The following is a 24070-nucleotide window of genomic DNA, read 5'->3' as shown; positions in this document are numbered from 1 at the left end:
CTGAGCTTAAAGCCTTTCTGGAAGTGCAAGCCAGTGCACACACTGGTGGAGGCGAAGTCTACCCTTTGTGTCTAATACTTTCATTCTACAGCAGGTTCATGAAACCAAAATACAAAACATCTTTTAAGTCTATAAGCTTTATTGATACTTTGCTTTTACAGTTCACAATGCATTCCACAGATTTAGTTCAGTACAGCTTAAACCACAATTGTATAAATCATCATTTATAATTTCTTACATAACAATGTTTGATATTTGCAAACATTTCTGGAAGCATTAGATTCAGTCCAGAGTTTGTGATAAAATTAACTACAGTAAGTCTGTGCAATGAAGTTTATGTTGAGGAGTTCTGTTTGCATGGCATCGGTTTGTGTTGAAAACAGATGGTAGTGCGCCTAGAAATGTTTTTTTCCTAGCTTATATGCTTTGGAACTACACACATAAAACCAATGACAGAAGTATCAAGCACTGTGGGGCAGCTGGAAGGGTAAAGGTCTAAGCTTTGTGAAACACTATATATAGATATATATATAATCTATATTTACTTATATTGGCAATTAATACAACAGTAAATTTCACAATACACCTAGAACATACCAGGAAAGGCGAGCTTTTTCACTCCTGCCTTGGTGGTATGATCTCGTCTAAACATTTCATTTCAGAAAATCTGCATCAACCTACACAGACCGTACACAGTGCACAAACTGTGAAAAGGGTTATTTCTTTCAGCTCCCCTTTCTTTGCAATTCCCCAAATACAGCAAGACTACCTGCGACAAAGTGTAATATACAGCTTTCTCAGATCTTTGTTTATTCACCAGTGCCTCATACAGGAAAAACAAATATGATTACGATTTAAATCCATACATAGCAGCTTACAATACTTAAGATGATGAACACAGGGCAGTCAAGACAGGTCATTTTTCCTCAGACACTGCGTTGCTAAAAATAAAGATCTGTGAAACTGCACTGCAGTGTCAAGGCTTTGTTCTTCCCTGACCCTCCCCAGTGGAATCAATGAATATCCCCTTTAAAGATAAACTCCTACTGTTAACTCTTTCAGGCTTTCTCATTCAGCTTTACGCTTCAATCCAGGGATTTTTGCTTGGATTCTACAAATGAGAAGGAGGGGGAAAAGGTCAGTGTAAATACTGTGGATTTACAATATTTTGTTTTCTGCTTCTTAAAATGTCTATCCTTCAAGACTTACATGTACATTGCTCAGCTTATACAAGAAATAAAATCCTAAGGCTGTCTGTCAAACTACAAGCTATAACTTTGCCACCTTGACCTCACAAATTAGACTCAAAGCCTTAGATACATATAAGTTGTACAGAATCAATGATCCAAATGTTAAGAAGAAAATTTTTGGCAACTCACACTTTAGGTCTGACTGAAATTGACTACTATGTCTTAACATGAAAATACTGCACTACTGTCAAAGTCCAGTACGCCTAGCTTTAGTGTAAAAAAAGTGCAGATTTTAAATACTTACTTAGCCACGGCATCTTTAACATTCTTATTTGCAAGTCCTAGATAATGATCTATTTGCGCCTGAAAGAGATAAAGAATTTATTAGAAAATCACCATGGCTAACAAATCTTAGAACTGTGTTCCAACATATTAAAGGCTTAAAACTGCCACATTTCTCGTTTTTCATAAGGTTTTGGAAACTGGCACTGACATTTCTAAGTTCCACATAAGAGAATGAGGTTTGTATTCTGAAATCTACAGTTAAATTACCTGATGCCGTTCATAAATAACAGGAACACTGAAGAGTGAAATCAGAGCTGAAAAAGGAAATACACAGGCTTTAAAGTAGATTGCAGTGTTTGTTCCCTAAATCATACCTAAGTCATCAAACTGGCAGCACTCTTAAGAGCCAGGAATGTTCCTACTACAGGGAGACACAGCTGCTGGTGGACAGAGGAATGAATTAACCAAGGGAGCCAGGAGCCACTCCTGGCTTCACATTACAGACTTTATAAAATATAGGCATCCCTAGTTAGTTAGACATATGAAATAAAATCAAATAAGGCCACTCTTGATCTGGTTTATCACTGTTGGAGTAGTCTTCAGGAAGTAAGTGGCATTTCCATAAATAGTATAATTATTAGCAATTTATTTACGGTCACAACCTCTAGTGTATATCCCTCTATTTTTTTCTACAGTATAAGAATATTTTCCACTAAAACATCTTGAAGTTCGTTGCACACCTTTTTTTTTTTTTTTCGCTGTGCTGTGCAGTATGCAGGATCTTGGTTCCCACACTAGGGATCAAACCCATGGCCTCTGCAGTGGAAAAATGGAGTCTTAACCACTGGTCTGCCAGGAAGTCCCCAATCTTTTAAAAAATTTTTCATTCTATTGGTTTTGTAGACTTACCCAAAATTAGTAGTGTCAGACCATTGAACAAGGCACCAACATAGGTAAATACCCACATCAACACTGCAAACTGTAAGAGAATAACAGCCAATTAAAGACAAAATTCAAGTCAAGTTTTTAAATTAAATCTTCAAATAAATATATCCCATGTAAATGCCAAACTACTATAGGCATACTCCTTGGAGATTGGGTAAAAACAATATGGATATTTCACTAAGCTGCCAGGCTCGATTCAGGAATTTCAGGATCTAATTAAAACAGTTACTAGATAGGATTCATTTTCCTCTGAAGTACATTACCAAATAGTTGATTCTGTTTCCTCTAAAATCAGAAAGCCCCTCCAGCTCTACTATAGTATTCAACTTCTAAAATGGGAAGACTGGAAAGCTATCGTGAGAATTAACTATTGAAAATGATTTTCAAGTACCAACAAGTGATTCAAGATTTACATGAGCTGAATGACTCAGACATATATCTGAATAAGCAATAATGGCGCAAGGAGACTATGTCTCAAGCACCCAAGATATCAGCTCTAACATTTTATTAAGGATCAGAAGGACTTTCTCTCCAGTAATAAATGTTTTAACAGCCAATGAGGAGGACTCAAACTTTTAAACCTAATAATAAAATTGACCATTATTATTCTTTTAGCCACTGCCTTCTTTATTTAGCAAACACTAACCCAGTTCTTACTATTGATGTATTAGTACCACACACTGTTTTAAGTGCTTTACAAATACAAATTCATGTATTCCTCCTAGCAATTTTACGAGGTGGGCACTGCTATCATTACCACAGCAGATGAAGACACTAAGGAAAAAACAGAGGTTTAGGAACTTGCTAGAACTGAGGTTATACTGTCATATTTCACTGTGCCCTCCAGGGACTGCTGCTGCTGCTAAGTTGCTTCAGTCGTGTCCAACTCTGTGCGACCCCATAGATGGCAGCCCACCAGGCTCCCCCGTCCCTGGGATTCTCCAGGCAAGAACACTGGAGCGGGTTGCCATTTCCTTCTCCAATGCATGAAAGTGAAAAGTGAAAGTGAAGTCACTCAGTCATGTCTGACTCTTAGCGACCCCATGGACTGCAGCCTACCAGGCTCCTCCGTCCAAGGGATTTTCCAGGCAAGAGTACTGGAGTGGGGTGCCACTGCCTTCTCCTCCCAGGGACTGCAGTGCAGACTAAATACTCCTATTTTAGTAAGCCTCATCTCAAAATCTTCAATTAAAAAAAATCATTAAATATAGCAGTTTGGGAAAAGCCTTGTTTCTGTAAAGTGCTTTCATTTTGAGAAGTCCTTTATTTCCTCACCATATTATAGTTTACTCATGAATGGCTGAATAAGAGGATTTCAAAGTTTTCTTCCAGTTCTTGGTGACACCATATAGTAAAAACTCAGTGATATGTTCAAGCAGTTCTTGAAGACTTATAAACACCAAGTCAGTCTGGATTTTATTAAACATTCAGCAGAAGCAGTTTCTCTGTTTCCTAGTAAAAGCCTTCATATGTCTGGCAATCTCTCTGCCCTGTTTAGTAGGTCACAAACATCCCACCACGATGCCACCACCGACAATTATTTCGGTTTCTAAGAGCAAAGTATAAATGAAAAGGAGAGAGGAGTGAGCACCTCCATTATCTAAAAAAGGGATCAGCAAACTTTCTGTAAATAAAGACAGAAAACAAACATTTTTGGTTTTATGGGCCACAAAGGATCTCTGTCACATATTCTTTGAATATTATCCTTTAAAACCGTAAAAAGTATAATCAGCTCCCAGACTGTACAAAAACAGGTCACAAGCCAGACCGAACAGTAGCTTCCTAACTCTTATCTAAAGCAAATATCTTTGTCCATGTAGCATTCATTCAGCAAAATCTGATTGAATACCTACTATGAGCTGGGTGCATGCTAAGTCGCTTCAGTCGTGTCCGACTCTGCGACCATATGGACTGTAGCCTACCAGGTGGGTTGCCATGAGCTGGGTACTGAGCCGTAATTAAAGTATTCAGACTCTAGGAAGTTTATTTACTGCAGGTTAGGAAGAATCTTGGATTCCTGCACCAACTGTCAGTTCTACAAAGAGCAACACTTTGGTTACCCCTGTAACTGAATTTAATGTTCAAGTGAGCAAATATCAAGCATTCTTAACAGCTGCCAAGTGCAAATCAAAAATTAAATGCTGTCCTGGTCTTTGCAACTTCTATGGAACCTCTGGCAGAAGGGTTTGAAGTGTGACTCCAGTTAGCAAGCCCTTTCCCTCTCGCATAGTTCTACAGACTCCTATTGCAAAAGCTAAATATAACTCCTGCACTTGAGCAAGTTTACCATAGAGCAACAGTTATTTTCATCCATCTCCATCCACCAAGTCAGGAAGAGAAGGGTCAACCTACGTTTTAGGAGAAATTGCTTTAGCAATAAAGATACCCTTACCATGACAAAATTCAGAAACTAACACACAAGCTAAACATAAGTCCTAATCTGGTCATAAAGTCACTGACAAGGCTGCACTCTAAATCCATAAAAAAAGAGAAGCCCAAGTCTTCACACCAAGGTGATGTAGGGGGTTCAGATGTCATTAGATCTGCCTCTTGCAGGACATGTTCTAAAAGCCCGATGATCCAGGTGCAGAGAGAAATGGAGGGAGGCTTCAGACCTCTGTGGGGGCAGGCTGGTGACACAAATGCCTGAGGGAGTCTCGGTGAGGACCAAGGCAGATATGTGCCTTTTACCTCTCAAGAAGCACCTGCAATCCAGCTCCACAAGTAAACGTTCCAGGCCAGTGCCGCCATGTTTCCCCATTTTAGGAGAGAAATCCAGAAATTCACATTTTTATGTGCTATCACAGAATTTACAAATGTTGCAGCTAAGTCTGGAGAAAATTTAACACTTCAGGGCCCCAAACAAAAATACTGGGTAAGGGTTTCCAGAGAGGACTCCATCAGAAGAGAAAGGACTTAAGAGCTAACATCCAACAATTGCACAATTACTGAAATTTATTATGTAATAACAGCAACTAACAAATTTCTCAGTTACTTCATCATAACCCCAAAAGTTAAATACTGTTATTATCCCCATAAAAGAAAAAAACAAGATACAGAAAGATGAGAGCAAGTTGCCAAACCAGAGGTGACAATAATTGTAGGTTCATCTGACTCCAGAATCTCTGCTCTGCTATACAGTAAAGCCACTTACAGAGTACATGTGTGCTAAGTTGCTTTAGTAGTGTCTGACTCTGTGCAACCCTATGGGCCATAGCCCGCCAGGCTCCTCTGTCCATGGGATTCTTCAGCAAGAATACTGGAGTGGGTTGCCATGCCCTCCTCCATTTATTAACGGTCATGAATGTACGTGCTGTTATAAAGAAGCAGGGAAAAGTCCAATGAATACTTTAAACCTACAAATTCTATGCTATTCCATGGCAAACACTTGGCAACACTGCAGCCAATATATACTAACTGAGGAAGTCAAAGGCTCACGTCTCTTTAGGCAGTAATGAGACAGGAGGAAAGCGGGGGCAAAGCACAGTGAAGGTCTAGTAATACTTACTGGAAAAGGGCAAAGGCCATGTCTTGTCTTTTGTCTGGGGTATAGGGAATTCAATCAGTGTGTATCACAGGCCTACCTCACTGAAAAGCTCTGCAGATTTGATTAGATGATGTCTCTATGGGGTGGGGAGGCATTTTAAGGAAAATGGGCAGAGGGCGCATGACAATTTCAGAAATCACTTTGGCAATTCACATTTTCAAACTTTTTCTGCAGTTTTAAACAATGAAAATCATTTGACTTTCGCTATCTTCAGCCTCATTCATTACTAATCACATTTTCACAAGCTCATTTCCTATCTAAATTTTCTGCGAGCCAAAGGAACCAGAAAGGAAACTGTCAAAATGTGTATGTTAATAAATGCCTAAGAGCCTGAGGGCTATATTTAATGTTCTTTTGGGTCACCTATTTCTGGAATTCTGGCCTTTTTTCTCATTTTCAGATTTCAGACAGAATTCTGGAACATTATGGTTACCTGATGTTCAGACAAATATAGCTAGACATTTTATTAAAATTTTAACATATATTTTACCTGAAAGTCTACTTTCATAAAGAATCCAGTGTTTATCATGCAAAGTCATGTGACAGAAAAATAAGAACCTCTGCCTAAAACACCTGGTCTTAGTATCTGGTAAGAACAGAAACGGTATGGACCTAACAGAAGCAGAAGGTATTAAGAAGAGGTGGCAAGAATAAACAGAACTATACAAAAAAGACCTTAATGACCCAGATAACCATGATGGTGTGATCACTCACCTAGAGCCAGACACCCTGGAGTATGAAGTCAAGTGGGCCTTAGAAAGTATTACACACAAAGCTAGTGGAAGCGATGGAATTCCAGCTATTTCAAATCCTAAAAGATGATGCTGTGAAAGTGCTGCACTCGATATGCCAGCAAATTTGGAAAACTCAGAAGTGGCCACAGGACTGGAAAAGGTCTGTTTTCATTCCAATCCCAAAGAAAGGCAACACCGAAGAATGTTCAAACTACCACACAATTGCACTCATCTCACACGCTAGCAAAGTAATGCTCAAAATTCTCCAAGCAAGGCCTCAACAGTACATGAACTGAGAACTTCCAAATGTTCAAGCTGGACTTAGAAAGGGCAGAAGAACCAGAGATCAAATTACCAACATCTGCTGGCTCATAGAAAAAGCAAGAGAACTCCAGAAAAACATCTGCTTCATTGACTACGCTAAAGCCTTTGTCTGTGTGGATCACAACAAACTGTGGAAAATTCTTGAAAAGATGGGATTACCAGACCACCTGACCTGCCTCCTGAGAAATATGTATGGTCAAGAAGCAACAATTAGAACTGGACATGGAACAACAGACTGATTTCAAATTGGGAAAGGAATACATCAAGGCTGTACATTGTCACCCTGCTTATGTAACTTATATGCAGAGTACATCATGTGAAATGCTGGGCTGGAAGAAGCACAAGTTGGAATCAAGATTGCCGGGAGAAATAACAATAACCTCAGATATGCAGATGACACCACCCTTATGGCAGAAAGTGAAGAAGAACTAAAAAGCCTCTTGATGAAAGTGAAAGAGGAGAGTGAAAAAGTTGGCTTAAAACTCAACATTCAAATAACTAAGATCATGGCATCTAGCCCCAACACTTCATGGCAAAAAACATGGGAAACAATGGAAGCAGTGAAAGACTTTATTTTCTTGGGCTCCAGCATCACTGCAGATGGCGACTGCAGCCAGGAAATTAAAAGACACTTGCTCCTTGAAAGAAAAGTGATGACCAACCTAGACAGCATATTAAAAAGCAGAGACGCTACTTTGCAGACAAAGGTCTATCTAGTCAGAGCTATGGCTTTTCCAGTAGTCAGGTATGGATACAAGAGTTGAACTATAAAGAAAACTGAGTGCCAAAGAATTGATGCTTTTGAACTGTGGTGTTGGAGAAGACTCTTGAGAGTCCCTTGGACTGCAAGGAAATCAAACCAATCAACCCTAGAGGAAATCAGTCCTGAATATTCATTGGAAGGACTGATGCTGAACCTCCAATACTTTAGCCACCTGATGATGCGAAGACCTGACCCATTTGAAAAGACCCTGATGCTGGGAAAGATTGAGGGCAGGAGGAGAAGGGGCTGACAGAGGATGAGATGGTTGGATGGCATCACTGACTCGATGGACATGAGTTTGAGCAAGCTCTGGGAGCTGGTGATGGACAGGGAAGCCTGGCGTGCTCAGTCCATGGGGTCACAAAGAGTTGGACACAACTGAGCGACTGAACTGAATTGAAAGTACTAGACTTTTTCTTGGGATCTGAGGTTTCAAAAGGCAGAACTCCCTAGTGAAGCTGAGCCCAGTGGAGACCTTCACGTACTTTTCTAATGAGGAGGGTGGCAAGAAAACTATAGCCCAGGGTTACATACAGCTTAAACCACAACTTTTAAAAGCAGTGACTATCCAAGCAGTGTCCTTAGAAAAGTTAAATCACAATTTCAGGGAATGGGACTCCCACCTCTTCCCCCTCCCAAGTATCATTAAATTGTGTAGCTTCCAGTGATTGCAATGTGCAGCCAAGACTGAGAGCCATTGTTTTAAAATAAGAGCCCCCATCTAAAAGACCCCTTACACAGAAGGTCAGTCACAGAACAGAATTAAACCTTAACCAGGTGGTTTAAATTTGTTCAACCATCTTATACAATGGTTCTGGTAGTAATGGGTGTTATTTAAACAAGGTTGACAAATATCACTAGGTTAAATCAAGTTATCCAGCCTCCTTTGGACTTCTCAGAAACTAATAAGGTAATACACATTAGGCTCTCCAAGAAAAGGGCACATACACAGCTTTGACAGCTTACTTTGACTAGAGGACCCTCCTCCTCTACCTCCTTTTCCCTTAATTCTCTTCCCCTTACCTTATGTCTGGCATTCCATGTAACAAACCCACTTTACAACAAATCCTGAGGATTGATCAAAACATTTGCCTGTGGTAAGATTTTATACTAATGTTTGAAATAAATGCTACTGAATGGAATTAGAAATATTTTGTCAATGATTTTGCCCATAATATTTGACTGGAATTAGTCTTTTTTGGCAAATGGACTGTTTCTCAATCTAGGGACACCTGAAACCTTTTCTAAGATTTAGAAGCCTGCAGTTAACTGCAAGGGAACGAAAGAAATGCAGCCATTACAGCTGACCTCTGAACACATGAGTGTGAACTACACAGGTCCACTTGTCAGCACAGTTTTTTCAGTGGTAAATACTACGGGATCCTCAATTGTTTAAACCTGTGAATTTGGAGCCAGGGGCCTTGGATAAGGAGGAACTGGGGCTGTGGAGAGCCAGCTGTAAACTGCACACAGACTGTCAACTGTGTGTGCGGAGGGGGTGGGGGGGTCACTGCTCCTAATCCCCACACTGGTTAAGGGTCAACTGTACACAAGAATTTAAAAGGAGAAATCCGCAGCATGTGTCTTATTTTTATTTGTCCAGGTCAACCACCAAAAGGGAGATCTAGACCAGGCACACTGATAACCACCGTCTCATGTCAGATCTTTTCCAACAGGCCTGATGAACCTTGGGGTTTGGTTATTTCTTCAGAATAACCTATAGAATAGCCAGGCCCCCTCACACACTTCCAAAAATATGACAGTAAGAAAGGAGAAGAAAAATTTCACATGCTAAGAATAATAACTCTAAATTTTGTAATTTCTGAGGAAGAAGGTTTCAAATAGATGTAGTGGTAATTATGACCCAGAATCTAGAAATGTAGATTATATAAATTTGAGGGCATGAAACACAAAGATAGTGATGTATAGAGAAACTTCTTTCAAATTTTAAACAGCTATTATTTTAAATAAGCCACAGAGCTTAATACAATGTCTATTTTCTAAATGAAAAAAATTATAAATGAGACTACTTCCTTCTGTATTTTCTTAAAATTAATGTGGTGTCCATTTTCCTAGCTATGAACGATATAAAATAAAAGTAATCCCAATCAAAAGCTGGTTCTTATAAATTTTTTAAAAACTCTGTTATTTAACAAGATGAATTCATTTGGGAACTGCAGAGACAGGGGCTATTAGCAAACTTTCCAAATTCAAAATCTAAATAAAAGGAAATACAATCAATTTAACAGAGCAAATTGATTTTTCCTTTACATTGAAGAAGAGAAAGAAAAAAAAGATCTGTAAAAACATTTTTACTCGCTTTAGGGAGGAAGAATATGATTCTCCCACCAACTGCTGTGGCTAAAATGCAAAGGGTAAATAAGTCGGAAGGAAAATAATCTTTTTAAAAATGCTCTCTATATGAATAAAAACTATGGGGGCACTGAACACAAGTGGACACTCAAGAGGTGGAAAAATCTTAGAATTTTCAAGATTAAAACAGTCCATTTGCCAAAGATAAAAGCGTTTTGTTTTCCTCAGCTTTTCTCAGTAAGACATATTAAGCAAGTATCCCGTGTTTCTTTAGTTTCCTGATTCAGTGAAAACAAGTGGAATCTATACTACCCATACACAATGATGTAAGAAAAGGTTTAACTGTACCCCATGTACAGCAGAACCACAAAGTTTATCAAGGAAGACCCTCCATGTATATTATCAGAGGGCTTTGTATTGCAAAAATACGACAGAAACCCTGCTTTATTCCTTGCCTCAACAGATTTTGAGACCTAAATGCAAGGATCATTCAGAGTACTAATACAAATGTTATTTGGAGCCCTGAATGAATTTGCCTCAGCAGAAGTCACCAAGCAGCTTTCCTTGAGCTCTGGGCTTGCCAAAAAAACACTACTTTGGAAAAGCATTCAAGGACGTTTTCTCTTTCCTAATCCTTAAGGAGAAGCAGTAGTAAACTAGGCTCCTAATTCAACTGCTTCCCCCCCCCCCATATTAAAAACCAATATTTTTAAAATAAAAGATAATTTCATAAAATTTAAGTGTTCCAAAAAGTAACCTATCTCATTATATGCCACTTCCTATTACCTTCAAATTAGCAAAATCACTAAAGACAAGAATTTACCAAGTTCAGATTCTTTCATTTACGTTAGCTTCCTCATTTAAAAAACCCAAAAAACCCAAGGTAATTTTCAAAGGAAATTTTTAAAATGAGATTTAACAGCAAAAAGAAATTATCTCATAAAAGTATTTATTAATAAAATTTCCTTTTACTCTCAAATATCTGTGCAAATCAGATTTTAAAGGTTTTCTAAAGTATTTAATCAGTCCTCCTGTAATATTTTCTCACTTCCCTAGCCTTTGCAAATATTTCCACATCTACATAACTGAGAACTGTGTGTAGATGACAATAAACTCTGAAAGAATAAGATTTCAACTGATTAAAGACAGGGGAAACTTGAAGCTCTAGAAAACAATGAATGAGTCATTCCCAGATCAATTTGTTTTGTTTTAAACAGATTTCTTCAAGAATGCCTCTTCTCTTAAGAAAAACGTTAGACATGCATAACTGCCTTCACTGTTACACAGTGCAAACATGAGGACTTTTACTTTATATCTGTTGCAGTTTTTATTAATAAGTATTAAAAAAAAAAAAGACTCCTCAATCCACCTTCATGATGCCTTTGTTCAAAGCCCTCTGTTCCCCCTCAACGATTTTTGACTGCCAAATTCAGAGATGGCCCTATGCTGTTTGAACCTCCACGTCACTATTTAGTGTTCCTTTCAATCAACTCCTATCTACAAAACCCTTCATTTTAAACTACACTAGTGCATTCCCCTCAATAATTTTTCAAACATGTTCTACCCCCAGCAGTCAAGCTATTCACTGCAAATACCACTTCAATGAATAGAAACTGGTTTCTTCCAGGACCCATGAGTACAAGGTTGAATTTGATTTGCTCCCAAATATTATTTGTTTCCTCTTGATACTAATCAAAGATCCCAGTGATATAACCATGATCTCTTTATTTACAGACTGACATCAGATTATTTTAAAGCACTACTACAGAATGGGTCACTAAATGCAAGCACTCTACACAAAAGAGATAATAAATAATAAAAGGAAACTCAATTTTTTACCATTAATGTTATTAGTAACTGAGGTTCCAAGTCTTAATAAACTGAGAGAAGCATACAGCTGAAAATAATGTCCATTACTGGCCTACTAAGGCTAAGATACATGTTAAAAGCACTTTGACCATTTAAGCCTATTCTGACCACTACAGAAATTGTTTTGCCAAATCTAAAGGCCCAATTGTCCTATTGCTATGACATCCTTGGTTTGCACAACAAACTGCAAACTTGTACGTGTCTCTTGGAAAAGAGAAATTGTGGTAATTACTACCATAGTACATTTCTACCCAGGCTTAGATAGGAAACAAGTCTGTCTTAAGTCACAGGCAGTAAAACACAAAACACAGACAGTAGGTTCTACACAAAGGAAAAGTACTATAGTCCCAGTTCTTGGGGTTCACATTATGTGACCAATTTAGTGCTCATTTAGAATCAGTCTGAACTCTGGCAAGCTTACTTACAAGGTGAGACTTAGCAGCAGCAGCAAGATCCAAAAACTAAATTCCAAAGATTACCAACTGATGATTAGTTGAAGCGTTTCAGAATATTAACACTTTTCAAGAAAACATTTGAAAAAAGTGTAGGGATATGAAATAGCTTATATGTATATATGAATTACACACAAGCTAAGAAATTAAGTGCCAGACTCTAAAAGTCAAACCAGATGAAATAATATTTGGCATTAAATCTACTGCTGCTACTGCTGCTAAGTCACTTCAGTCGTGTCTGACTCTGTGCGACCCCACAGACGGCAGCCCACCAGGCTCCGCCATCCCTGGGATTCTCCAGGCAAGAACACTGGAGTGGGTTGCCATTTCCTTCTCCAGTGCATGAAAGTGAAAAGTGAAAGCAAAGTCGCGCTAGTAGATAATCTTTATTTTTACAGCCAAAATTCTCACTTTTAATCTTTATGATTTCCAAAACTTAGAATTTATAACATTGTCCTTTAAAAAGGAATTGACTTTCCTCCATCTTAAATACTTTATTTGATTCTGAATTTCAGAACAGAAGTTTACAGTAATGATTTCATTATATCTTTATCATTTACTTTAACATAGAAAACAGAGTTTTACTCTCTTAACTCCAATGTTAAATTCTGGGTATGTCAAAAAGTGGAAGCAAATAAACTTACCTTCAGAGAATCAACTAAATCATCAACTAAGAAGAGGCGTCTGAGTTCTTTTATTGTGCAGTTCACATGACCAAGAGCAGAATTACTGTACTTCTGAACCAACTCCTCAGATATAGCAACTTCAGATTCCAAATATGCCCTAGAAAAGAAGACACATCTTAACTGTCACTGACTGGAATGATTTTTTACAAATGTCAATCAATTGGCAAGTAGATATCCATAAGGGAGCACATTAGTAAAACATTTTACTATAGAAGCGTACTCCTTCTAAATGATAAGCACAATGTAAAGCTCACCAAGCATAGGGTGTTTGATTGATAAGGCAGGTACAGAAAACAAGCATGTCCTTTGAAGTCAGACCTATCTGAGCTTGAACGTTAAGCTCTGCCACTTACCTGGCTGTGTAACTTTAGAAGTTATTTAGTCATCCCTTTAAATCAGTTCCCTCATTTATACAACAGAGATTATCTTGAGATTTCAATGAGTAAATTGCTTATTAACACAATCAAGGACAAAGAAGCACTCAATTAATGTAGTTATTATTGCGGATTTGTTTTTTTCAGGTAGACAAAATGTTATCAACTTTTCCTAACAAAGATCCTATTCACTTCCAAATAACTACACTCTCTTCGCCTAATCTTTAGAGGAAGGTAAGTCCCTAAAGTGAAGGGACTTTAAACTGAAGTCAATCAGTCAGGTCTGACTCTTTCCAACCCCATGGACTGTGTAGCCTACCAGGTTCCTCCGTCCATGGGATTTTCCAGGCAAGAATACTGGAATGAAAACACCAATAAATCAAGCCCCGGACTGTTCAATCAGGTGCTCCAATCTATAGTGAAATAGCTGGAACTGTCAAGTTTAAGAAGACAACTGTAATGGGGAAAAATAGCCAAGTCAGCAGGAATTGTTTCAAACAATAGCAATCAGAAGTGCTATTCTCTTTTATCTGTTGGAAGCAGCTCCTTATCCAGTCCCTCTCAAAAACTCCCCACGTCTGTGGACACTAGTTACGCTGGAAATTACAGTTCTCTCTAGTGATTCCTTGTCTCCTAGTTTTACTCCTGCAATACGCCCAAACATATCTCCTTGTTTTTAGCCACTATACCATCACTATAATTCAAGTGGATTTATTTGGGTTCCTTTTTTTTTTTTTTTTTTTTTGAGCTATACTAGATAGTGCTATTCAGGCTGAACTCAGGTAGGAATCAGAAGACCTGATACCACCTAGGTATTTAACCTTGCAAAGGCATGTAAATTCTCTGAGTCATGGTTCCAACTCTACAAAATTAGAGAAACAGACTTCCTGAATCCATTCAAACTCAAACATTCTATGATTCTGACTTTCCAACCCTGAATGTTTCCAATCTTCTTTCTCACTACTCTGCTGTAGTTCAAAACTAAGCTATTCATCGAACGTTCTTAACCTTCCTGGGAGGCTTTGTCCCTCATGCTCTCCTCCCCATCCACAGCGCCCTCCTCTCACCTCTGGCGACAGCACACCCAAGTCAGTCAGCACCACCTCAAATCCCACCCATACATGAAAGCCTCTCCCCCACCCTACTATGTAACTCAAATAATGCTTTCTTTTGTATTATTCTTACAGTAATTATCATATCCATCCTGAAATATAGACGTGTATACTTGTACATTTTTTTCTACTACAGTATAAACTGTCAAGGACTAGAACATTATCTTTATTAGTACAATGTCTAATTATTTCAGTTCAGTTCAGTCACTCAGTCAGGTCCAACTCTTTGTGATCCCATGGACTGCAGCATGCCTGGCTTCCCAGTCCATCATTATTTATCGGCCAACAATTAAAAATGGTCAAACATTCACACCTAACCCTTAAACCAGAAAAAGTTTATTAATGCAGTTTTAAGAAATATAGAAGTGGCTGATATGACTTTAGCTGTATTCTGTTTCTCTGTACCACTGCTTTTGCTCCTGCTGAGGCCCAAAGGCACGCACCAGAAGATATTTACATTCATTCACCTGGCATTTCTGTGCTGTTACTGCAATGGCAGCACAGTTGTCACTCTTTCCCAGAGACCACAGGTATTACATATCAACTACATGATATTAACTTTACTAACGTGACTGGAGAACTTGGAAAACTGTCCAAAAGGCGGTTAAATTGGCATGTTAGCTGAATTTACTTTATGACTATAAAAGACCTTTGAGCTAATGATAATGTTTTATTAGTTTCTTTTAAAAGTCTTTGTTAAATCAAACAATATGTAAAATTTATAATAATTTAGAATTGTTGACCTGACAACATTTTTATATATTTCAGTGTAACTAACTAAAAATCATACTCCTTTACAATTTGTGGCATGATATAACTGCTGTTTTGAAACTGCAATTTCATATTACTGAATTCAGTTTGTTTCCTCTGTAAAATGTAGTAATGTCTAATCTCAGAGTCTCATGAAAACTGGGAACCTGAAATTAGGACAACAGGGGTGTTAAGTGATAGAAACTGGTGTTAAGTCTGAGATAGAAGACTCATTTAAAAATATGAAAATTTAGTGGCTGTCAGGGGCTGGGTGGGGAGCAGCTATAGATACAAAATGTCTTTTGAGTATAACGAAAATATCTAGAATGAGATGGTGATGGTTGTGTAATTCCATGAATATATGGAAAACCACTGAATTCCACAGTATGTGAATTATATTTATCTCAGTTTTTAAAGGAGGGGATGTGGGTGGGGAACGTGCTGAATGTGAAGTGAGATCAGAAGATCCAAGCTGAGGTGTGTCCACCCCATTAGCAACCAAAGATATAATGCTAGCGTACTTGTCAAAATAAGGTAAGAAGATGATAGTTTACAGACAAGAAAATGGTGAAATAAAGGAGTTCTCCAAAGGATAATAAAAGTAATGCCTCAGGGAAGGAGCAGAAGAAACTAAACAGAGTAGGAAGGAATGGTAAGAAAAGACACAGACAGAGTGAGGAAGCACAATGGAAAAGCATAATCTCAGAGAGCCTAAAAAGTAATCAATTAAGAAAATACAACTCTATTCTAACATGTATACTATCATGTGAATTGAATCGCCAGTCTATGTCTGACGCAGGATGCAGCATGCTTGGGGCTGGTGCATGGGGATGACCCAGAAAGATGTTATGGGGAGGGGAGGTGGGAGGGGGGTTCATGTTTGGGAATGCATGTAAGAATTAAAGATTTTAAAATTTTAAAAATAAAAAACTAAAAAAAATAAAAATAAAAATTAAAAAAAAGAAAATACAACTCTCGCCAATCCCAAACATGTGAAAAAGACACAGCTTCCTTAAAAGTAAAATTAGGTAACCAACACCTACTTCTAATAAGTAAATATTACTAACATGTAGTGGAGTTAGGCTACGGCTAATGATACATAGACCCAGGCTTTTCCATCAGGAGCCTATGAAATGACCATTAGGAAATCTCAAAAGCAAATGCTTTTGGTATAGCTTTTTAGCAAAAATTTGCAATTTTCTTCTAGCAGTTAAAAAAAAAAGCATGCCTGTAACTCTACAAGTAGCAGAAATTAGTCTCAGTCAATACTGAGACTGTTTGCAGTGCTGCGAACGTGTGCCTTGTTTTCCAGACATCTCACCTGAATGGGTGTCCTTCATCAGATTTCTGGATAGCCTGGATCACACCCTTATATATCCTAAAGCTGATAGTCACAGAGAGCAGGGCCAAGGCAATGTAGGCCGTTACACTCACAATGCTGAATACTGTCAGTGAGAGCAGCAGGAATAAGCTGGCACCAAACACCACTCCAGTCTTCTTAATGTCTCTCCAGTAGAGGAGGTCAACAACTGAAGATGTAAAAAGAAGAGATCCGAAATTAGAACATTATCTTACCCATTTTTACTTGCCACATTTTTATTTACCTACAAAAGTAAAATGGCCTTAAGTATATATATATATATATATTCAAATAACAGAAAAAAATATCTTAACACAGAAAAACTACTAACTCAAAACATGCTAAGAAATGAAAACTTTACTAAAAACTAAACAGGTGAGTTTCACGGCTCTGCTTTTAAGAGTTCTCTGAGAAACTTCACAAAACGATAACCTAACCTGGCTATCACTGAAACAAACATTTCCTACAAAGCTAATAACAGAGGGAAATAGCCTTTACACTACCCAGAAAGCTACTTTCCTCTAGGAACAGGTAAATGTAATGCCATAAAACTTTAGGTGTCAAAGAAGAAAACATGTTACACTATTATATAATGTTTATTAATAGTAAGGAGTCAAAGCCTAACCTAGCAAGCCTGCTCTTGGCCCATGGTCACAGGCCACTGTGGGGATTGAATTACCAGGGGCCTGTGGTCTCAGGATCAGGTTATGTACAACCCAAGGAGAACATAATTATGTATAACCCTCCTCTGCAGGAGGCCCAAGAGCTCTGTAACTCACAGGCTAAACATAGTTCATCCCTTTCTGGATTGTGGACAGTTGGGATCAGGGAGCGTTCTTATAGTAAAATAAATACGGATATACTCTTGAGTACATTTTTAAATAGTTAATTTTTAAGACGAAGGAGGCAAGAAAGAAAAATCACATCTAGGGGCTACTTCAGTCTTGATCCCCAGGTCCTCTAATGTGTTTGAACTTCCTTTAGTGTTAAGGGTACTTTTGTGGGAAAATTTATGTATACAAACTACAAAATTAAGATACTTTTATGAAGCCCTAAATTCCTATTAGTGAATATCATATGAGTACTGATTAAGATATTTTAAATGCTCGTAAGTGTGCTGCACATACCAGGGGTTCAACAGTTATTATGTTGAAGGAACATTTATTCCACCCTCCTAAATTAATCTGATTTGAATGCTATTAATTTAACATCCTATATATGATTTACAGCTTTGTTTTCAAACTCTTATTTCAACTATTTATTAAAGTTTCTCTATTTCGAGTTCACTCCAACTCTGCCTAAAACACCCACATCAGTTATGTTCTATCCAATTAGTCTCTACGACTACACCAATATACTAGCACAGCTGTGACCTGATCAGAACTTGAAATGGGGCACCTGTACCATGAATAACAAACACTGAGTAACAGCAGTGCTAACGGCTTTCTCACATTCAGCAAACACTTATTGAGCTGATACTGTTAAAAAACAAAAACAACTCAACCTAGTAGAGTGGATTTTAAAAGCTGAAAATGGGGCCATGGATTTTTCTTTAAGCCCTGTCCACTCTGCTGCTAAGACACTCAGTCGTGTCCGACTCTATGCGACCCCATGGACAGCAGCCCACCAGGCTCCTCCGTCCCTGGGAGTCTCCAGGCAAGAGTACTGGAGTGGGGTGCCATTGCCTTCTCCAATGCATGAAAGTGAAAAGTGAAAGTGAAATCGCTCAGTTGTGTCCGACTCTTAGCGACCCCATGGACTGCAGCCCACCAGGCTCCTCCATCCATGGGATTTTCCAGGCAAGAGTACTGGAGTGGGGTGCCATTGCCTTCTCCAACTCTAAAACACTATCATTCTAGAAAGATGATAAGACACATAAAAAGAGTATCAGTAAATTTTAAAACAAATACCATACCATTGTGAGAATTTAGAAAAGGAAAAAGACTGGAGGAAATTTTAAAAGACTTTGTGAAAGAGACAGATATCAAGCTGAGTCTTGAAGAACGGGTAGGCATCTAGAAAACCTGCAGGGACAGGGCTCACTGTAAGTCTCTGCTAGCAACAATTCTAATAACCAGTGCAGTTTTCTTTCTTTCAGCAAGAGGGTAGGGAGAGCAGTAACAACGTTAGCCTTTGGTAACATTCTTTCTTGGAGGCTCCCCCTGTGCCCCACAACAGCAGCTTACCTAAGACAGACACAACAGGAGCTTACACAGACAAAGCACTTAAGACTCCGGAGTCGAATCACCTAGACTAAAACACTGGTTCCATAACATACTAGTTATGTGACTTCAAGCAAGTCATTAAATCACTCTACACTTCACCTTCTTCCTCTATAAAATATGTATACAAATAGGAATGACTTTACTGAGATCATTACCGATTTCACTGAGATGCTGTAAGGATTAAGTGAGATAATGAATTAACAAAATTCTTCATCAGTAAGATAATGAATAGAATGCATTTAATATAGTATACAGCATAAAATAAATATCTTAATAAATGTCAAAGCTATTATTTTTATTATCATAAATGCCACCATAATCATTATCACCTTCTTATTCAGATTTTTAAATAATAAATACACAGAGAAAAAGAAAATGTCAGCCTCGTGTTTTCCAGATGGCGCTAGTGGTAAAGAACCCACCCACCAATGCAGGAGATGTAAGAGACTTCGGTTCCACCCCTGGGTTGGGAGATCCCCTGGAGGAGGGCACAACAATTCACTCTAGTATTCTTGTCTGGAGAATCCCATGGACAGAGGAGCTTAGTGGGCTATGGTCCATAGGGGTGAAAAGAGTTACGCATGACCAAAGTAACTTAGCACACATTGCTGTGTTATATCACAAACATGTCACTTTATAAATCACCCGGAAAAGGATTTTAAAACATACTCAAGTTTTCATCATTACAGAGCAAATACAAGTTGATAACCTAGATGAATGAGCAAGTAAACACCCCAAATCTATTTTTATATAAAAAAGAGAAACTCTTCCTTTGTAAAAACGTCTGCCAGAACATTTATTAACCCTCAATATCACTATTGCTAATAAAAGATAAATGCAGATATCCTCACTATTTTTTACCATCATTAAAAAGACTTAGAGGTATTTACAACATGTATTAACGTCAAATCAAGTTATATAATAAAACAAGAGTTACTCTCTGAACAGTTTCAATGACTAGATAAGAATTATTTATAAGTAGTCTCTGATTGCTGTATAGATGGCTGTGGTGTAAAGAAGTACCAGGAACAGGGACTCTAGAAACCCACACCCTGGTACCCACATCCTCAGCATTGTATAACTTTGGATGAGGCTCTGCTTCCTGTAGACTCACAGAAACTAATAGGATTCACAGTTAGTACAAAGATACGCGTCAGTCCTGCATTCAAATTCCCAATCAGCGTCCAAATTAGTCAGACTTTATGTTCTATTGTTTGTGCGGGATAAAAATTTTAAATATCTGCTTTCTTTTTTGATCTAGATTTACTAGGGGGTGAGAAGCTTAAATATTTTTATTTATATCGGTTTTTTGAAGTGAACATTCCTTTTGGTCAAACATTATTAAAGATTTAGGAAAACAAACTCACATTCCTGTAATTTTTCAAGCCATTATAAACTACGCCATTATGACAACAGCACGAGAGGAGCTAAAAAGAGAAAAAGACTGAAAAGCTACAGACTTTTTACACCTAAGAAATGTCTTCCGAGTTGCCGATCTACTATCTCCACATATCCCTTTATTTACTGAGTCAGCATTTACTGGGCACTCAGACCAAATACTGTCTATAGACATTATCTCTTTCAATTATTAAAACTCTATATGAGACAGGCTTTCAGACAAGAAAAGCGAGACCCAGATCATTTAATAAGTGGTGCACTTGAATTTTTAACACAGGCTTCCACTGATAAAACTCACCCTCTTCACGCATGATGCCAAATTAAAGGCTCAGACTTTTATTAAAAATATGTAACTATGAAGTCTGAAAGGCTATCTAGTTAACAGTTTTTATCTCTGGGTTGAACTGTTATGAACTTAATTTGCTTCATTTCCTTTTACACCACCTGAAATTGTCCCTTTTTGAGGGAAGCATGAATTACTACTATATTTACCATAAAAGCACCCTTTCTATTCCTGTTTCATACCACTACAGAATCTTATAACAAATGTGGTTCTCCCAGTAGGCTTTCCTACTGGGAAGAAAATACCCTCCCTGATAGCTTAATACTAATATTTACATGCAGCTCATAGTTAAAGTTCTGGTGCTTTGGGCTGAATCAAGCCAATTTCCCCTAAGCTCATGATATGAGGACAGTCATGTGTATGATCCAGTGATATTCAGTGACTGCTGCCTAAGATAAACCTAACTGCAGGCAAGTGCAGTAAACTGTAACCTACCACGTCCTTTCTACCTATCAAATGGTTCCTAAAAATGAGGTCTTTTCAAGAAATGGAAGAGCTCTGAAGATCTTGTCTGCAAGTCCATATATACTGTGTGAAAATATCCAAAGAGTGATGTAAGAGTTCTCAAAGCAGATACGATGAGAGTCAGGTGGAAATAAGTCCCAGAGATGCCCCGGTGATGAGGAGGAACAAAGGGCAGAAGAGTCAAGAGACACGACAGCTAGGTACTGACAGGCAAGCATAAGACAAAAGTAACATACCCTATAGGAAGGTCTGAGAAGCAATCCACATGGTCATCATGTCATTGTGCAAAGTATAGAAGGGTTTCAATCTTTTTTTGTAAAGGAATTTAACAGATTGTTAGTGAAGCTGCAAGGATTAAAAAAATACAGTTTCTAGCAAAGAGGGGTATAATTTTAATTGATATTCACCAGTATTTCCAGTTTCACAGACTCCTTAAATTGGTTCTAATGAAAAAACTTTGAAAGATAAAGTTTATCTGGTATTGGTGATTCTCAATGGAGGGAGTCATAAAATTTTTTCAAAATCCTTTCCTTCCTGAGAAATATATTCAAATATTATTGCTTCTAATATCCATCAAGAAATGTATGCATTATATCCATTAGTTAATTTAGATGTTTGTTCAACCCTGACACCAAAATCAGGCAGACACATCACAAGAAAACTACAGACCAAGATCCCTTATGAATACAGATATAATAATCCTCAACAAAGTACGAGCAATCTGAATTTAGCAACACATAAGAAGGGTTACATACCATGGCCAACGGACTTCCCTGGTGGCTTAGACGGTAAAGCGTCTGTCTACAATGTGGGAGACCTGGTTCAATCCCTGGGTCGGGAAGATCCCCAGGAGAAGGAAGTGGCAATCCACTCCAGTGCTACTGCCTGGAAAATCCCATGGACAAAGGAGCCTGGTAGGCTACAGTCCATGGGGTTGCCAAGAGTCGGACACGACTGAGCCACTTCACTTTCACTTCACCATGGCCAAGTGTTATTTATCACAGGAATACAAGGCTGGTTTCAACATATGAAAACCCATCAATAATACACCATATTAAAAGAATTAAGGACAAAACCCCACATGATGACAACAAAGAAGCAATATGACAATATCTAAGACCCTTTTCATTATAAAAATACAAACTAGCAATAGGAATGGAAGGAATGTCCTCAAGCTGATAAATGTATCTACAAAAAACCCACAACTAACATCATACTTAATGATGAAAGACTGAAAGCATTTACCCTAAGGCCAAGAACCAGGCTAGGATATTCCTCTTTCAACTTATATTCAACACTGTCCTGGAGATATGGAGGTAGGGCAGTCAAGAAAAAGAAAGAAAAGGTATCCAGACAGTAAAGAAAGAAATTCAACAATCTCTATTTGCAAATAACACAATGTTATAGGTGGAAAATCCCAAGGAATCCACCAAAAAGGCAACAAACTAATTAACAAGTCCAGAAAGGTTGTAGGATATATACATACACACACACACACACATATATATTGATCAATATATAAAAAATCAATTGTATTTCTATACTAGCAATGAATGATCTGAAAATGGATTAAGAAAAGAATTCCATTTACAATAAGCATCAAAAAGTTTAAACAGAGCAAAAGACTTTGAAACTACAAGTGTTGAAAGAAATTAAAGACAAACACATAGAAAGACAGCCCATGTTTACAGATTAAAAGCCTCAAATTGATCTATAGAGCAATCTCTATCAAAGTCCTAGCTGCCTTTTAGAAAAAACTGACAAGCCAATTATAGAATTCCAATGGAAATGCAAGAGATCCAGAATAGCCAGAATAATTTTGAAAAACAACAGAGTTGGAGCTTTCCTTTTTCAAAGCTTCCAACAAAGCTACAGTAATCAGTTTGGTAGCTGTGTAAGGATGGACAGATAGACAGATTATGGAATAAAATTAAAAGTCCAGAAATAAACCCTTACATTATGGTCAAGTGATTTTGACAAGGATGCAAAGACATTCAACGGGGGAAAGACCAGTTTTTTCAACAAGTGGCACTAGGACAACTGGACATTCACTTCAAAGAGACCGAGCTGGACCCATACATTACACCATATACAACTCAAAATGGATTAAAGACCTGAAGAGTTTACAGTACAAAACTTAGAAGAAAAAAATAAGTATAAATTTTCATGATTTTAGATTAATGTTTCCTTATAGCAGAAACAGTTTTAAAAAAGTAATAAATTGACCTCAGTAAATTAAAAACTTCTGTGCTTTAGAGGACATTATCAAAGTGAATATTCAACCACAGAATGGGAGAAAGTATTTACAAATTAAACATCTGATACAAGACTTGAATTCAGAATATATTTAAGAAACTCTTAACAACTCAACAATAGCAAGACAAATCAGCTGAAAATTGGCAAAGGATTTGAATATAAATTTCTGCAAAGAATATGGCCAGTAAAGAATGTAAAGATGTCATTAATCATTAGAGAAATGCAAACCAAAACCACAACCAGATATCACTTCAGACACACTAGGCTGGCTAAAATAAAAAAGGCAGATGACAAATGCTGGCAAAAAGTAAAAGACTGGAATCCTCTTACGTTGCTGATGGGAATATAAAATCCAGCCATGGTGAAAAACTGGCAATTCCTCAAAAAGTTAAACAGAGAGTTACCATATGACCCAGCAATTCCACTCCTAGAAATTTCCATCCAAAAGACTAGAAAAATCTATGTATACAAACGTTCACAGCAGCATTACTCATAGTAACCCAAAGAGGAAACAATCCAAATATCCGTCAACTGATGAATGGATAAACAAAATATTCATATGATAGAATATTATTCAGCCATAAAAAGGAATGAAGAACTGATAACATGCTACAACATGGATGAGTCTTGAAAATATTTCGCTAAGATAAAGAAGCCAAACACAAAAAGTTACATGGTT

At 37.7% G+C, this 24070-nt stretch overlaps 1 protein-coding gene across 6 annotated transcripts in view; it reads right to left on the bottom strand.

Moving 5' to 3' along the window:
* Nucleotides 1-121: 121 nt before the first annotated feature.
* RTN4 (reticulon 4) overlaps nucleotides 122-24070 on the bottom strand; it is a 135959-nt gene continuing 112010 nt past the window's right edge. For all 6 annotated transcript variants that reach the window (XM_060411569.1, NM_001375595.1, XM_042245143.1 and 3 more), the window contains 6 exon segments: nucleotides 16666-16873; nucleotides 13067-13205; nucleotides 2385-2454; nucleotides 1743-1789; nucleotides 1495-1553; nucleotides 122-1111 (listed from right to left, as the gene is read on the bottom strand). In XM_060411569.1, the coding sequence (XP_060267552.1) occupies nucleotides 1069-1111; nucleotides 1495-1553; nucleotides 1743-1789; nucleotides 2385-2454; nucleotides 13067-13205; nucleotides 16666-16873 (566 nt within the window). In that variant the 3' untranslated portion in view covers nucleotides 122-1068.

This window comes from Ovis aries, chromosome 3, assembly GCF_016772045.2.
Source record: "Ovis aries strain OAR_USU_Benz2616 breed Rambouillet chromosome 3, ARS-UI_Ramb_v3.0, whole genome shotgun sequence".
Taxonomy (NCBI): domain Eukaryota; kingdom Metazoa; phylum Chordata; class Mammalia; order Artiodactyla; family Bovidae; genus Ovis; species Ovis aries.
This window is presented reverse-complemented; position numbering and strand designations above follow the sequence as displayed.